General features: G+C 41.6%; 1 protein-coding gene across 2 annotated transcripts in view; it reads left to right on the forward strand.

The window, feature by feature from the left end:
* mcu (mitochondrial calcium uniporter) overlaps positions 1-18,487 on the forward strand; it is a 57,422-nt gene that overhangs the window by 15,379 nt on the left and 23,556 nt on the right. Inside the window, exon 2 of one of the 2 annotated variants that reach the window (XM_047342247.1) lies at positions 11,607-11,717. In XM_047342247.1, coding sequence (XP_047198203.1) covers positions 11,607-11,717 — 111 coding nt within the window. Of the gene's footprint in view, positions 1-11,603; positions 11,718-18,487 lie in introns of both variants that reach the window. The other variant, XM_047342246.1, reaches the window with a different exon arrangement.

Here is an 18,487-nt window from a genome sequence, read left to right on the forward strand (position 1 = left end):
ATTTAGGTGTCTGACCGAAAATCGGTATATGTTTAATAAGCTGTATGCCTCACTGTGTGGGATCTTTCCTTTGAACATTGCTTTCCTAATTGTGTAAAACAAAACACTGTGTAACAATAAAATACATGCACATACATTTACTAAATTGTTATTTTTATTAAAATGTATAATATACTTAAATAATCTTCAAAATTGACCAGAAATACAATTTAAATGTAAATTCAGTAAAAACAAACACAAAACAGCAACACAAAAACAACATGGAATTCAATCAAATTAAATGGCCCAATATATCATCCCTTGTTGTCACTAATACTCGACCGTTTGAGGCAGTATCGATTGATAACCAATATTATTCAGTATCGGATCGATGATTCCCTTCACAGGAAGACGCAGCTGTTGTTTGAGATTCGCCCAAAATAAAGAACCTGATGCCTACATATATTTTTTTATCTCTTTACCTCTGCTACACTCATCTGTTTGTGGCTGTATCTTCTATTACCAACTTAAAAAACTGAATGGAAATTTACACTGCTTTCATGAAATATCATCCTTGGTGAGTTTACGTGAATAGTGTCTAAGATACAGAACCATAGTATCGTGGGTCAGTGTGATCACTTCCTGATGCGAGGAGTACATAGTGAAAGTGATACGTGTTCTATAACAGTGGAGAAGCCGTTCAATGAAAGTTGTGGGAATCCTGTTTCCCCGTAACCTACAAAATCTTGTATCCTTAAAATGTAAATACTGTGCTCAATCTGCCTATAAACATTGTATTGTCTGATTTTAAAAAGGATTACGATTAGTGGGGAAGCAGTTCAACATTGAGTGTCGGCAGTCAGAACATTAATAGGAACGTCGCGCATGTGGCGCTGACACTAGACTTGTGATACTGCGTTTTGATTTTCACAGCTTATAATCAAAGACTAGAGCCAGTTGAGTGTAGTCATTGCTGCTTGAATGCAAATCAATTTTATAAGGGTAGTTCCGGAAAGGAATAAAGACAGAATGCACTGGTAAATACATAATTTGACTGGCTGTGTTTCTGTGTGTTTGCAGGATGTTTTGTAATTGGCAAAAGGGAAAATACCTGCCTTCTTTCATTCTCCTGTTATATACAGAAGCAATATACCATACATAGGATATATATATACCTTATTCGTAGGGGAACCAGGCAACCGTATTCTATGCAAGCCTCAGTTTCAGCAGAGGCAAATGACAGGGCCATAAAAGTTTGATTGATGTGCGTGGCTAGAGTTACAGTACCGGCTCAACTTGTCATCATAGCTGAGCTACAGCGTTGTGATGCCATGTCTGCAGACTCGTAGGGTTACTCCAGAAGTGATCTGGATTCATAGTTTTTTACCCTGCGTGTTAGTCAACCTGCACAAACACAGCCTGGAGACGCCCATCAACCTATGTGCTCATTCAGCTGCAGGCTGTTGTAAGCAGCTGCTTACTATTCACAGACACACATGCGCATTTTCCGCTGGTTCAAGACAAATTGGCTCAGAACAATTTCTCAGGTCCAAGATCAAAAAAATGCATTGAACCTATTTTAGGTTTATGGACATTTTAATTAATATAATTAATATGTGATTATAAAAGTTATATCTTTCTTTCTTTCCCTGTTGAACTTTCTCTATCAATATAAATTCTGACAAATTTCTCTGCTGAACTTGCTGAGCTATATAGTACTTTTTCTTTTTTTCTTTTTCTTTTCTTTACTGCTCACCTATGAGATCTCTGCTCTACATTTAACAATATTGTTACTTCCGCCATGGAGGATGTGTTTTCATTGCCGTTTTTCTGTAATGGAGCTAAATCTATTGTAACTTGGTGGGCGGGGCCAAGTGTGGAAGGGGCGGATCTGAAAATTAGTCTCTTGTGCATTATTCAACATTTTGATATCATTGATGCAGGGATGTCTATGAAAAAAAACCAGGCACATGCAGAGCTAACATGTATCTGATCTACATACATGCATATGCAATATGGTGATAATGTGTCCAATCAGCCTTGAATTGCCTCTGTAGTTCTTGATGGATTAAGTTGTTTTAGCCCATGTGCTTATAGTGGCACACTCTGTCCCCATCACCTCTGTCCTGATTGGTCCAGCCAGAGAGTAAATTGACTCTGAATCACGCAGCACCTGAGTGATGAATGTCTTTGTGTCTGTATATTACTTTGTACTGCCTAAGATGGCGAGTACCTGAGGAAGATCTTTGTAAGATGGAGACATCGCTCGTTAAGAATAGTGTCAAGCTATCAGTGCTGCATGATGCTCTTTTGATTCTTGCCCCCTTTGTGCAATTAGAGCCACTTAGTTTAGGACCCTTCCAATACAGAGTGTGTGGGCCATACTTTTCTAAATAGATGTAGCATTTTACAGTGAATGTAGTTACTGAATGTGCCCTATTTCTGTCCTGATACTGGAACTTAACATATTCATATAGCTCTGTGCCAGTAGGTGGTACTTGCTATTTGAGGATCTCACTGATCTGAACGAATGCTTTGAAATGATTGCACACACACGCAGAGGCCAACAGACACAAAGAGACATACACTACTGCACAGTCCTTCCTCTCCTTCTAATGCTTGTTCTCTCCATCTCTCTCTCTCTCTTTCTCTCTCTCTCTCTTGTGCCTGTGCTTCTCCCCCCCTCACGCCCACGCTTCCACTCTCTGTACTGCTGATCATCAGCTTCATCTCCATGGCTCAGAGGATGTCTGTCTTTTGTAGGACATAAAACAAACAGCACATTCCTCACATTTCATGTTAACCCTCCATCCATTACCTTGTCACTGCTGTCTGTTTCGAAATACCTTATTGCTCCTTCATTTCATTCTTATTTACTTAAGATATTAAAGGGATGGCTCATTATCTACTCACCACTATGCTGATAGAGGGGTGGGTGAAGTCTGTAATTCGTCTCGAAGCGGCGTCTTTACATCATGTTTTTAGCCTTGACGTCCGCTGTAGTTACTGCTGCAGTCAGGCAAAAACATGGTTTAAACATGGTGGCCGTTTAGAGTTGAATTTGAATGTCGGGTCTTACGGACACTTGGATGACACCACAGGGGTATGGAGGCATTTTCTATTATTTCTTTTTTATGCTCGCGGAAAGTGGTCGCCACTTACTTCAATTGTATCGGATTTGGCTGCAACGCTGTTAACCCCTGAAACTCAAAAAATTCCCCCCCCTTCCATCGGCATAAGGGTGAGTAGATAATGAGTGAATTTTCATTTTTGGGTGAACTAACGCTTTAAGTCCTCCTTTTTTAAAAGCTAGATGGACCAAAGGCTTTCACTGTGCGATAAACTCTGCAGTGTTTGTTCTGACATTTCCAGGCCACTCTGACTCTCCGACAATGCCAGCGACACTTTGGTGTTGCTCTCTCTGCCCCTCTAACCTTCATTTAGGTAACACCTAGGGTAATAAATCAAAATAAAATATTTCTATGGAAGGTATAGGACTTTTCTCTCCTTTTCTTTCTTTGTCCGCTGTCCGGCTCTTGCAGTCCCTGAGACACCTGGGGATGAAGCTGCTTTGTTGCCGTACTCCATTATGAATGAAGGCAGTTTTCAGCCCGCCCATTCATCTCTGCTGCAGCAGGAGAAGCTAAGCTGTCAACCCCACTCTCTGCACTCCCCGCCTTCATGACCCTGTTTGTGTATATATATATGTGTGTGTGTGTGTGTGTGTGTGTGTGTGTGTGTGTGTGTGTATCCCACATGAGCAGTGCATGAACGGCAAATGTTTTTTAAGTGTTTACGTCACATACATGTGCGTGTGTGTGTCCTCATTTCTCCGTTGATTTACGGTAAAGACCGATACTGACCGTGCAGCCCTCTCTCCTTCTGTCTGGGTTATATTGGCTTGTCAGAACCTGGGCGTGTGGCTCATCGTTGTTTCTCTGCCCAGCTCTGCACACAATGTCTGCATGTCCTTGAGAGACAAAGCTGCCGGTTTGGTTCACTGGGAATGCGACTGTGCCTGTGATTTAATTAGTGTGAGTCCTTTATCCTCTCACTCACCTGGACAGGCTATTTTCTATCTATCCTTGAGCCTCCATCTTTATTTGTCCGCCCATCATCTGGGAATGTCGGGGGAACCCCTGCAACTGGATCAATTCTCGTTAGCTATAAAGGACTATCATTGGCCAGCAGCCCCCCTCCTCTCTACCCTGCAAGTGCAGGCACTGGATACCAGGGTGTGCTTAATGTGTTGGAAATTTAATCTAACTCTCTTCTCCCCCATCTTCTATCTCACTCTCTTCATCCCTCCTCTTGGTGGCCAGTGACTGCCTGCAGCCTCCCCCCGTTCTCTTCCTCTCACCCCTGACTGCCTTTCTTGTACGAGGGAGATGCAGAGAGGGTGAATGAGCAAGGCAGAAGGAAGAGCTGAAAGAGGAAGATGAGGCGGAGAGATGGCCAGATCAGAATGTGAATTGCTTAAGTTGTACAATAAATGTTGGTGACTTTGGTGCAGTCTGTAGAAAGCCCCATTACAGAAGTGGTATCAACATCTGCCCTGAGTGATCACAAAGTGGTCAGCGCTATGTACACTCAGACCACATTAGGAGGTAGTGTGGGACGCATGTGGCCACATTATTTACGCTGCAGTGAACACAAATCGGTCCTGAGCCACAAACGAAGGACCGCCTTACTCAGCTGACGTTTCTGACCCGCTACAGTGTAAACTTATGTGTGCACTTCTCAGTGTCCATACATAAAAAAATGTTTTGCCACTGCCACAATATCAACACTGATCATTCCATGATGGCTGATACTTTTCCCTAAATTGGTTAAATCTATCTTCATTTATTCAGTTTCTCCCGACTCCCAGCTCTCTCACGCTGACCCACAAACACAGAGACATCGGACGAATCTGTAAACTCCAACAACATATTTTGGTCTTTGCGGACAGAAATGACATCCATGGTTATTTGCAGATCTAAGGGGGAAGTGAGATCTGATCACAAGTGGTGACAGGAGACATATTCGGGATGCATTTTAATGCCGGGTATATATGAAGAGAGAAACTTAATGCTGACCCATTGATCTGATGTCTTAGGACAGATGTTAATACCAGGTCAGTATTAGGGTCAATTAGGGTCATTAGTAACAGGGTCAAAGCTTTGTAGCCCCCGCTGGCATGACCTCATGCAGTACAAAGACAAAGCATCTCGACAACAGACTCTACATCTTATTCTCTGTATGTATTCAACATGCAATATCAAGTAGCGGTGTACGTTTGAACACACAGGATGTGACGTAGGCGCCTCTCTCTGTAGGATGCCCTCCATTCACCATCTGCTGTCGTGGTTAATTCGCTTAACTGAGAACAGACAGCATTCCCATTAATTAGTCTGCAATTATCTCTCAGCTGCTTGTTCCTCCACTGGGCTGATATGATGAACCCACACACACACACGCCATGCTCCGACACCTGCCTCACTTTTTGTTCATGTCATTTCTTTTACCGAGTAGCATCTTAAAGCCACGCTGAGGAACCTGTGTTTATTTACGGTCATTTACTATATGTATATATCTCATGGCCCGTCATAGAGTGCTACACAACTTGTTGAGAAAATTTTAATTAGTTTTCTTGGCTTATACACAGATTTCCATTGGACTTTATTCAGCTACTGCTGTGGTGAGTAGTGTTGTTAGACTATTGGATCATTTATTTAAGTAGTTTATTGGGCAGCTCTCTTGCTCTATGGAGTATAAAGACTTGACTTGAGCAGCGGCCTTGTCGAGTATACAAGACATTACCAACTGTTCCCACGTAGGAATCATGTACAGAATCAAATTGCTGAGGCTAATCAGGTCTTAGGTGGATGCCGCTGAAAACACACAGTCTGATGGCATCCTTCGCAGAGCACACCCACAGGCCTTTTCAATTGCACAATCCTCCGCAAAGGCCCACTTAACTTGGCATCTGTGACATCTAAGTTTAACCATTAGCCAATCTGTGCTGCAAGATATCTTGCATAAAGAGACATCTGAGTCCTGCGGCTTCTTGCTGATGAGCCATTTCCAGTAATTAAAGCTGCTGGGGATCACGTCAGTTCAGGCGTGGGGGAAATGTGCAGAGGTGACAAAAAGCTGGAGTCTGGCCTTTGCTCCGAGTTTATGTAAAACAATCCTGCAGACTACAGACGTGTGACGCACGACTGATAAAGTGGAGTTACCTGAGAATGTCGCCAGCTGCATGCAGCCCCACACGGATTTGAAGTGTCTGTGATTGGAGGGGATTGGTCCCAGAGCAGCAGCAAGCTCATAGCTCGCTGCGCTTTAAGTCAATCAGCAAATCAATACCTGACAGCTTGAGGTTGTTTATTTTCTCACTGTGACAAGGAGTATGAAGCACTTCTCTGTCTGAGCCCTGAATGTGTCACACATGATGTGGCTGGACTTTTGAAACTTGACTTGCCATCTAAAATGAAAATATCTGCCACTCAGTCCAGTCGTTGTTTTTGATGCTTTTCTTCTGAGTCCATGTGTTGTTTTGGACGACTGGAATGTTGTTGACTCAACAAAACCCAAAGTATTAATCATGTGTTGTGAATGCTCTCCTTCTGAGCTACTGTCCTGATAATAGTCACACATTAATATCACATAATGGTAAAATGATATATTAAGGACATTTTCACACCTGAAAGTCCGAACTAAGGTCCCAACGACGGTTCATGTCTTTGTTACATAGTTTTATTACCTTTACCGTAACTTGACATTGATCGGTTTGTAGATGGGTGAGTCTGACATTGGCGTGTTGTCAATTTTACTTTTTTTTAATTAAGTGTATTAAATGATGTGTTTATAACATTTTTGAAAATGAATACTGAACCGGTTACTCTAATACCATTAAGGTATTACTACCAGCATCACCAACTTGAGACGAAATTCATAACTAGACAACTAGTTTGAGTGCACCACATGAGCGTCCTTGTCGTTCATAGATTATATCGTCAGAAGAGGCTTGCTTGCATTCTTCTTCTTCTTCTTCTTCTTCTTCTTCTTCTATTGTTTAATGCTGTCTCAATTTCTTGCAAATGGTCCAGAAGTCCATAAAAACATTCATTCTGCAAACGAAGTGAGCCATGGTTCAGTTTGGAGTTTTACTTCATCGGCTTTTAAATTAATACTAGAAGCTTGAAACTGCAATATTACCTTTGTATTCTTTTGGAGAATAAGTTAAATGAAATATAAATATACAAATTATCTCCTTTTTTTTAAATCACACAGCAAAAAATGTCATGTCATAGATTCTTATTCAAGTTTTTGTAATTTAATAAATCACAACTTTCCTTTGAAAAATCTTTGTCTTTTATTAAGGTCAGTGCTCACATTACCCTCCAATCTGGGTTTGCAGCCTTCCCACACTGCTGTCCTCCAGAGTGTGTATCCATTCACAGTGGTTAGTGTTGGCACCAAAGTTGCTGTTTATTTTTGTAATTGAGAAAAATTGATATTGCAAATTATTGTTCCCACTTTATTCCCCAACTCTGCTGTGAGCTATTCAGAACTACACATGTCTCACTCTGCAGCAGTGAATTCTTGAAATGTTTTGCTGCAGGCTGGGAAACAATATGGGATGTTTCCCTTTTTACTGCACTTAAGTGGCTGGTTTAGATGCAGAAAACAAGTGTGTCTGTCTCTGCACCTGTTTGTTGCTTTTTTGTGTGTTTAATCCAAAAAGAAAGGTGCTGTTAGTAGGGACTTAAGCAGCTGCGGTCTTTTTGTATCAGAGGAATAAAGTGGAGTACTTTCTGTATGATCACGCCCCGTTTGTTGTAGCTGGTATCTAGAGCGAGCAGCTGTTTTCCCCCCCTGGCAATCTAATCAACAGAAATAGACGGTGCCTTTCCTCAGTGGACCGGAGGCCTGGTGGTGCGCCGAGGTCACAGCTACTTCTTTAAGAAACTACTCCTATAAACTAGTGCAGATGGTGGGATGTGTTTAGAAGAACAATTAGTCAGATTTTCATTCGTCTGAAAGAAATTCCGGCTGATTTGAGCCTTTCACAGACATATTGGTAACGGTTTGTTTGTCAATATATTCTGATATGAAAACTTTTCTTTTACAGAACAAACAATGCAGAAAATATGTGTATTTATGTTGAAAAAAATATTATATTTATTTATGCTAGATTCTATGGTTAAACTGTAAAATATCTCATAAAAAATTCTCAATTACGTTTGCTTGTAAGGATAACGATTGGTAAGGACTTCTTAAAATCAATCCGATTGGTATCGCAAATTATTTTGCTCTCTAACATTGTTGTTGGCAAATCCATATCGGTTGGGCTCTACGTTTTTTCATCACACTGAAGTCTCTTGGAATGAATAATTTCCAAAAGCAACATTTTCAGTTTCCAGTAGGGCTGTGCCATATCATACCGTTCACGACAATGGCATTAAATCTTTCTTGTGTTTTGTAGCAACATACTTTTCTGTCTGTGTGTCTGTGTGTGTACAGTATTGACAGGTCCTGAGAGCTTAACTATCCCCTTTCAAACACAGGGGATTTCATTGTTCTGAACAATTTCTTGTTCTGTATTTTCCATAGTCTGTGGGGTCTCGTTATGTTGGGTTAGTGGTCGAGCATTAAACCCCATTAGTTGCATGATTTCCTCCTAGTGTTGTGAAGTTTATTTTGCAAACCTTAAGCTCACATTTATGTCATGGTAAATGAAACCTAGTAGTGTTTTGTTTTTTTTACGTACAGGTATATTATTCAGTAACTGTATTGCTGCAGCTTGAAATCAATGCCAGAATGAAAATGAGTCAGTTTGGTTGCTTGGCCTAGCTACAGTCACAGCGTCAACAATTCAACAAACACTGTTCCTCCTCCACAGGAGCGCATGGAGATTCTCTTGGCAGGTCGAGGACACTTTTTATAGTCTTTGGAGTCTCACACACACGGCCACTCCTATGAGCCGACGCCTGACTTGTATTGATAAGGAAGAGTGGAATAATCCTGTTGCAACATGCTATCTGAGTACCAAGGTCCTTTGCCTGTCTTAATGTTGAGGTCTTACTGTGATATCAGCTTTAGTGCACATTCTTGTATTGGACTATGAGTGTGGTCAGTTGGTGAAATTGGACCCTTGTGGGGATAATAGGCTGCTCCAGTCTGTGGTGAACAGACTGTGTCAAAAATAATTGTGAGGAATGGAAAGTCTGTTTCATTAGCTGTCCTCAATTTTCTGCTTGTTTGCAGTTGTATAACCCGAGAATTGGAGTCATGAAAGAAAAATGTCATCAGTGCTCATTATTTATTACCTCTCCAACATGGCCAGTGCTTCAGTCTAACTGGTCCTTAACCCTCTGCAGGTCTGAGAATCATGAATGAAATGGAATTTATTGATTTTAGAGAAGCTACAGACCTAATTTACCAAAGTGTAAAGATATATTCTTAACTGTTGCCAATCACAAAAACGCACACGGGCACAATCCAACCCATGTCCTAGCTAGTAATGTAATTTACCAAGGCTGAAAGTCGTTAAAGGAAAGGTAATCGTGTGTGTAATAACATGTAGAGGAGGAAGGTATTAAGCAGTCATCAGATTGGAGCCCTGATCACAGAAAGGACACAGCAGTTATGTCATTAAAGACATACCAGTGCTTCTCATGCTAGCCTTCTTATTGTAGGCTGTCTCAAAGATTACCATTGATTAATTAATGTAAAGCTTACATTTACTGGCAGCGCGGTGGCTCGGTGGTTAGCTGTGTCGTGTCACTGCTGGAATCCACCGGCAACATGGGGCCTCCTCTGTGTGGGGGTTTGCATGTTCTCCTCATGTCCGTGTGGGCTTCCCTCCACAGTCCCAACACATGCAGCTTTGTTGAACTGGTGCTTTTAAGTGTTTAATTATATAATACAAATAGTCAATCAATACCCTGTTTTTATAACAATATATGTTGTGTGTATATATTAGTCCTGTGACCTCTCCTTGATGTACGGTGCCTCTTGTGGTGCCTCTTTCCCAATGCATGCTGGGAAAGCTTTCAGTGTGGTTTAGCTCTGAACAGAAAAAGCAGTTTAGAGAATAAACAGTTTAGAAGAAAATCGATGGAGCAATTTATTGAATTCAGTCACTTAAAGGAATAGTTTGACATTTGTTTTACCTGTTTTACCATCTTGCAGACTGCTACATGATTAGATTGATAGCACTCAGAGGTCTGTATACGCACATACATCTGCCAAAGCTACCGCTTTCCTGCATCCAACCATTTAGACACACTCCAACATTGAATGGGTTCTTTCTTTGGCCATGTCCACAATTTTAACTCTTTAGTTTTTGTGTAATCCTGCTTTTAATCAAGATCCATGAATTATTCTCTTGAGAAAAGGTTGCAAAACTCCCAATATCCCAATGTAAAAAAAATAAGAGAGTAAAAAAATATAGCTCAAATACAGTCACGAGTTCTCCCAAAACTCTTGCTACACAAGAGCATCTGCAAAGGTTTGAAGTTAAGGTGGAAACAATAAAACTTTTTTCCACCTGCCCATTTTCAAACTCAGTTAATCATGTCTTGCCTGAGGTCTTAATAAATCTGCTCCTAACCGTTTCATTTGTCAGTGCAGACTCTTAACTGTGCCGGTGAAGGTGAACGGTTTTGAAAACATAATCTTCATGTCTGACCTTTGTGGCTGTAATTGCTGATGGCATAATGCTGACAGCGGGTTTGGGAACTGTTTCGGTACAAATCTTATATTGTTAAGGTGTCTGTGATGAGACCCTCCCCTGTGAGCTAAACAAGTGCATATATTACTGGGGTCTAATTCAAGTAGTTAACGTGGTGCACTGGTTGTTGTTCAGTGTGCACGGTCAAGGTACTCTCAGTGTTTATAATGGAAGAGTCTCCCACTTTATCTCCATCTAATCTTTCCTTGGCCCTGGGAGGCAGGGAATATCTGAGTGCACACTAACTTTGAAGGTGAAAGTATTTTAGGCAATCCAGTCTACCGTGACCTGTGCCATGCACCTGCCCACACACACACACACACACACACACACACACACCACACACCACACACACACACTAGAACAAGCACAGAAAAGCTCACATCCGCACACATCAGATCAACAATATATTTTTCTCTTTTTCCTCCACCATGATAACAGTCAGTTTGTAATAACCAAACAGTGGTGTAGTAGATGGTTGAAAAAAACATCACTGCTGATCTTGATAGAGGTGTGGAGCAGCTGCAGGCTGGTCAGCTCTTTCATCAGCAATTGACAGGTGCAGCAGCAGAGGCCGCGTCACATGTCCCCCAGCGCACGGCATGGAGGATTTCACATAATATGTCTTGCAGGCACGGCTCCGACCACACGGTGTGTTTGAATTGCTGCACAGAGGAAACTGGCCTGTTTTTAAAGGGGAATAGAAAATAAAACCCAATCACCACTTTCACGCCTCATTATTTTAAGCCCCTTTGTCGCTCATAGGAATGTACTGTCGGTCCTATTGGTGGCTGTTTTGAAAATAGCATGTGATATGCCGCCCGAACACTTTGTTTCCACTTCGACCCTAATGATGATGTGCTCTAACCTGACGTGTGTGTCTGTTTGTGTGTGTGTTCTCCAGCAGGACGTACTGTCTGCTCCTCTCAGCCGTCAGACTGTCAGGAGAGCACATGGCCTACGATCAGCGCCCCACTCCACACTCTTCACCCAGCCTCCCACTGCCCTGTCTCCACAGGTTAGTATGTCTGCGTGTGTGTATATCTGAGAGGAATCGAAAATAATGGATTCATTTTTCAAATGTTTCATTTGTACAATATTGATTTCTGTGCCAAACGGCCTCAAAACTAGATCCATATTTATAAGCTCAGACGGCATATGAATCCAGAGCTTCTTAATCTATAGACAGCGGCGAGTGTCGGCGTCCTTCATCACCCAAATGCAGTCTTAAAAGTCATGTGGAAGGGTCAATCAGGAAATCGTTGTGTCATTATAATGCCACAGTTTTAGTTTGTTTTAGATATCAGATCGATACCAGCCAACTAAATATTGGCAGTCAGTGTAACCTGTATAATTGTAGTTTAGGAAACTCCCAACTGCCATTAGAATGTCAGAAGCAACTATTAGTTTATTCCCTTGTGATCTTTTTAAAAGCTAAAAATATAAAACAGTGCGTAACCTCACATACAACGTTAAATATCTTCTGTTGGCAGCTTCAGTTGAGATGTATTTGTCTACTGATATCCTCTAATAAAAACTGCTGTCATCCAATTCCCAATAATCCCTCACCACTTCCTTTTTTGAACCAGAGTAATCTGTTGTTGTCTCTATTATTTTCAGTTTACCGGTGATTAACATGCAAGAGAATCCTTTGACGGTTAGTTAGGTCACTGGACGGCAGCCGTTTGATGAAGCCAAATCTATTCAAATGTATTCAAACAGCCTCACTGTTCAAAAGCAACCTCTCCACCGGGGGTGTCGCTGCCTTGATTCGCTGTTGTTTACATGAAGTGGTGCGTTTGCGCTGGCATATGAAGCCAGTTCTGCCACCGAACCTTAATGCGCCCTGCAAATCAACACTTTGACAAATATGGATTTGGAATTATGCGAATGCAGCGTATCATGTAAAGCTGAAAAACAAGCTGTTTCTGTGGATTTGGTGTGAAAGAAAATGTATTAAAAGCAATGCCCCCAAGTCCTTTCACCACAACACTATGTGGTGTGTGTGTGTGAAATAGAAACCTAATAGTTTTGCGAGTACGCCAAAAACATTTACAAGTAGCGCCAGAGAGAGTTAACATTAGCTCAGTTGAGTTAGAGTCATGTAAGCTATCATAATATACTTAATCGACTGGCAGATGTTGCCTGCACTTGCTACACTGTCTGGTATTCAACGCCCTGAGCCTGAATTTTGTTGTCAGACAACATAAAAGATGACTCTGGGTTACTGTGCATTGCCGGGCCCAGTTGGGTGACATCAATTCCATATGAATTTCTTCCTAAGTTATTAGTTTGATTGACTGTGGCCATCTGTTTTTGGATCCCGCCGGATTCGTCTCATTGTCTGTTTCTGCAGTGTTGTACAGATTCTTGAAGGTCATGTTGTATTTGTTGTGATACGTAACAGAAGAACAGCGTAATGTTGACAAATCAAACGTCGTCATAGAGCACACCTGGAATCTGCAGTCACAATCTTATTTCAAGATTTATGATGAATTGCATCCCTGCCCACACTGCTATGAATATTTTGCTAAACTTTTTTGTGTGTGTATGAATGAGGCTCTCGTCCAAATGCAAACTGAGTTTTAAGTCACTAAAACTAAGATTTTACAAACACCTTCCAAATTGTTTCTGTGTATCAGTATGTACATGCTGTTACGATGATTTCACAGCTTACTTTGCACATGCTCACTGTTGCTTTGTGTAATGAGCATGCACCAGAAGCTACAACAATAGCGGCTATATACTGGTTTCTCTATTATCTGTATGTTTGCAGCTAAGTTTGCATCACTGCACCACATTACCGGTATTCACAGGCGTCTGCGTCTCCCAATATTACTTGGGCTTGAGCTCACTGAGCATGCTAACAATTTTCTCTTCTGGTATTTTATGTATTGTTGATATCGCCACCTACTGGCCTGGCATGATTGTTTGAGCGTCTGTAGTTGTTCTTGTGTGGAGAGGAGACATTTTGTCAAATGAATGTTGTGTGGATGGGGATTCTCTTACTGCAGTAGTGTTGACAAGGACTGAATTTCACAGTTCATTTTTGGCCTGAAGTTGCAGTTCAAAGGGTGAAAGTGAAACCACAATCTTCATCAATCTTCATTGAAGTTTGCCCTTTCAATGCTAAGGTGTCGCTATTAAACACTTATGACAAAATTATGCAATTTAGACTTAATATTTTATAAATTTAGGTATTTAATAAATATAGAAATTAGAAATAAATTAAAAGAAAATGAATTAAGAAAATGCACATAATTTATCCATAAGAACATATGACAGGCTGCATGTAAAAAGGTACACATTAATGTCAGTCTTTTCACATACGTGTGAGTTTAGTCTCTTCCTACATGGTGGCTCTTGAGAATCAGTACAAGACAGTCACAATGTTCACAGCTCAAGGTGTCATATCAGTGTCCTTCCGGTGGAACATAACGTCCAGTCATAAGATCTGGCACAACGACTCCTCTTCGTCCTTCATCTCCGCTCCAACTTGATTCTTCGTCAGACATCAACACTTTGCACTTGGTATTCCTGGGAGAAAGGTCCAGCTCGAATCCAATAAAGGAGACGCATTATGTTAAAAAGATCAGCTCAAGGTTAAGTGTGTATATTTTTCACCCGGAAATGCACTTGGCCCACCAACAAGCTTGCTGGGGATGAAAATTTTATGACGAGAACAGGATATTTGTTCCTTGAGTGCTTGCAATCCTCCTGCCGTGCATTAGCTCGTCTCCTCTTCTTTCTCTGTGTGTGTGTACTGTGTGGTTTACGTGCATGGGAGCAAGTGTGTGTTCAGTGGGCTTTGATCGTGTTAGTGCGTGTGCATTTATGTGTCATTGGGCTGCATGAAATGGAGAAGGCCAGGCGTACGTTTGCACAGGGTGGCGGGTGGTGGTTGTACAATGAAAAATGAGCAGAGGCTTCCCTCGGACTGTGTTTACATTTTACTGCAGCGGGCCGCTCTGAGAGGCAGTGAAAGGAGGGTTGGGGGAATGAGTGTAGAGGAAATGCATATAATACTTCCGCTGCTGGGAAGTAAAAAAAACACGGGCCATGGGTTGTCCTAGCAAGATCATGTTTACATGGGGGTGAAACAACTGAGCTGAGAGCCAGTCGATAGTCACGAGTGTCCCAGTCCCTGCCACAGAGCGTCCGGAGGGAGAGCTGTTTGTTTAGAGGCCAAGGGAGGGGGGAGACATGGGAGGCTCAGCAGGGAGTGTTTGCTCTGCCAGGGTTTGTTGTCCTTGCCCAGGTAGGCCGAGGAGCATACTGTCATAACCACAGCGCGACGAGCAGTGACGGCGAACAGATATTCTGGAAGATTTCACATGAGGTTGCAGAGACTTGTGGACTCTGAACGTGCCACGCTGTGATAAGTGACACTTCAACACCTTTTTTTCTTTTTTCATCTCATTGACATCTCTCTCCCTCACTTCTGCATTGCTGCAGTACAGGCACTTGTCTCCTACTTAGCTAAGCCAGCACTCCCTCCCTTTCTCCCCTCCTCCCTCTGTTGTTCCTTGGCATCCATCAGTTTAGCTGCAGCTTCCCACGAGGCCTGATGGGTCACGGCTACACACACACACACACAAACACAAACACAAACTCATACACACAAGCAAACACACACACCAGCACCCTTCTCAGCAGCACTGTTCATGCATGGACCTCTCGACCCATCTGCGCCTCAGCTTCTACAGATGGGAGCCGTGGCGATGCGGAGAAGTTGTCAAATGTCATGCTGACGGATGAAGAGAGAAATCTAAATGGGGGGGAAACAAGATGCTGGCTCCTCATTGGAAATTCATGCAGTTCATGCTGCTCTGTCTGTAATACTGTGCAAGATTAAACTGCGGGGTACACTGGTGGATGGACTGAAGATAACATTGACGGAACTAAATGAGGAAAAATTGTCATGGGAGTTGGTAAAGATTTATTATCAAAGAAGGGGCAGCGGAGGTGGTGTTGCAACTGCAGTCTGCAGTAAGTCTGAAGCAAGTCTCACTTGACAGGCACTTTGAACCTGTTCCCTTACTCACGTCTTCAGGAAGCCTGTCCACGTCAAGATGATCTCACCTTTTTCCTGAGAAAGAATCCACCCTGACATGTAATGTTTCTCTTAAAGAGCAGACACAGATAAGTAAAGAAAGAACAATGTTTGCTTTCCAGTGTTTATTGCTCCCTTCTCCATCGCTGTCGAGTGGATTTTGTCAGTAATCTACGCTCTCCTGTCACACATTGTTTAATCTTTGGCAGGTGGATGTAGTTCAAGAGCAGAGTCAGCCGCTTTGTGAAAACAGCTCAGTGTACAGGCGATGAGGTGAGGAGTTTTAAGATGGCAAATTTCTCAAAAGAATGGCTGCTGTTTTCTCCAGGAAGACGGCCGCGGAAACACTATTTAAATGAAACATTGAACTGCCCAAGCAGAAGTACCAAACACCTTTTACCCCTCGAACGGTTTTGTTCTGAAGCAAACGTTTCCTGGAGAGTGCATCTCTCTCCCCCTCTCTCTCTTTCTGTCCGTGTGCACGTTTCCATCGCTTCTTCTCCTTTTATGGAGTCAAGTCAGCAAGAGTTTGTGCCCATTTACACTGATTGACTGTAAACTGTGTGGGACAGAACCTGTCTTGTTTGTAATGTGGCCACAAAGTTCAGAGATGCTCTTAACAGAAAACGTAAAGGCTTTAGTCAAGCTAAAAAACACTCTGTTTTATATATCCACTCTGAGAAAATCAGTAGCTATTCTTCTTTTAATAGTGCTATGTAACATCCTGTCTTAAGAGGTTTCCAAACTGAGGCGCACCTCCCTGATGAGTAGAAGAGGAGGCAAAGATACTGTGTGACATTAATTGCCACAATTTGAGTCAAACGTCGCACTTCTTCTCTGAGTCACAACTCTGCCAATTCGGCGCAAACAGGCATAATATCGTATTTTTTTATTCAGTGTGTCTTACACTTGTTGAAAACATCATTATCTACAATGTCAATTGCGAATAAACATCTATAAATCAGCTCGGAAACTGTAGAAACGAAAGTCTCTTCTTATAACCCCAGAACTTGCCTAAGAATAATAACATTTGTACGTTTTTTTGTTTTGTTTAAAACTAATCCAGTTGTAGTTATGATTTATATCCATAGGAACATTGCAAAGAGGTCAATAAGATGGAACTTTATCAAACCTGAAAGAAATTCTTGTGCCAGGTCGTGCTCCAATGTTTTAACAACAAATATTATAATAGTATATAAAAGAGTAAGCAAATAAGTGCAAAATTATCAAGTGTAATGATGCGAAAGAGAGGACCAGTGCTTGAATATGTAACGATAAAAGTGAGTTCATATAAAAAAATAAATAAAATAAAAGAATACTAAAATAAAACAAAAGCCAAAGTAGGGAAATATAAAGTAGTGATGATGATAATGAATGTAATATTGCAAAATTACCAAACCATTAGCAGTAGGAAGTATTCAAGTCACTAAAACAGAGATATAAAGTGCAGATATTCAAAGAATCAGTTAAAAAGGAGCGTCTGAGAAACGAAGAGGTCACAACTTACTTTGCTACTTCATGCCCACTCTTGCTTTGTGCATATCATTAGGTTTGGGTGGGGATTGATGTTTGTGGAGAGTGAATAAGTTGACGAAAAAGATATAAAGCAAAGATACAAGTTAAAAAGAGATGAGTTTGTATTGTTAAATGTATTATGCCTCACTGAGGGAGCCCACAATATTCTTCTCTGGTATTTGTCTGATCGTTGATATACAGTTTATAACCTCCTACGAGCCCAGCATGCTTGTTTGAACATTTGTAGTCGTTTTTGTGTTCTCGCCTGGACGGAGATTTTTATAAATACAAAGGGGAAAATATCTGCTCACAAGTCCTTTCTAACACCTCAGCTGTTGAAGGAGACACTGAACCTGAGTGATTATTATTATTATAACCATGTCACACCAAACACACCCTCGGACATCTGACATGTGAGTTGCGACACTCGTTTCCCTTCCTAACCACAGGCAGGTTTTCACTGGAAATGGAGACTAGCCCAGAAGGACATTTACGTAATTAACATTTAAAGGTTGCGTAACCGCTTCACTATTTGAATTGCTCCTCTCTGGGAGCGATGTGTAAAAAGAACCCTGTGTGTACAGTTTATGTCAAAGGCTCAAGCAAGCAGGGACTAATAATCAGAGCTGATAAAAGCTGGACGGAACTGATTGTTTCATGCTTCTTTGAACCGTTTAGTTTTCTTTATCTTTCATGGGTGGAAGAAAGAGAGAAGATGAGTAGGAATAAACGAGGAGACACACAGTTAACACACTTCTACAACCGGGTTTCTAATTCTTTGTTAACAAAATCACACAACTGGAGTTAACAGAGGAATTTTCTTCACCCTCCACAAACATCAATCACCTCGTTCTACCTCAACGTCTAAACCAGGAACAAAACGTGTTTAGGTTTCATTAACTTGGCTTTTAATTATGATTTTGCCGAGCACATTCTGATGCCATTGTCTGTTTGGATCGCTACGTCTGAGTGAGAGGAGTCACAGCGGCTGTTGTCTGATTTCAAGTGTCATTTGTCTGCTGATGTGGGGAAAACAATCCTCCTGGGTGTCAGTGAAGTGATGCAGAGTAACGAAGAAATCCTTTAGTTTGTTTCCTCCAAATCAAACCGGTTATTCCTTCATGACAGGCAGAGCACGATCGGCTTAGGCTTAGTAAAGCTCAAAACTACCTGTGAGGCTCAGATAGCATCTCTGTGTCTAATTACATTATTGATCTGTT

This window comes from Hippoglossus stenolepis, chromosome 12, assembly GCF_022539355.2.
Source record: "Hippoglossus stenolepis isolate QCI-W04-F060 chromosome 12, HSTE1.2, whole genome shotgun sequence".
Classification (NCBI taxonomy): Eukaryota; Metazoa; Chordata; class Actinopteri; order Pleuronectiformes; family Pleuronectidae; genus Hippoglossus; species Hippoglossus stenolepis.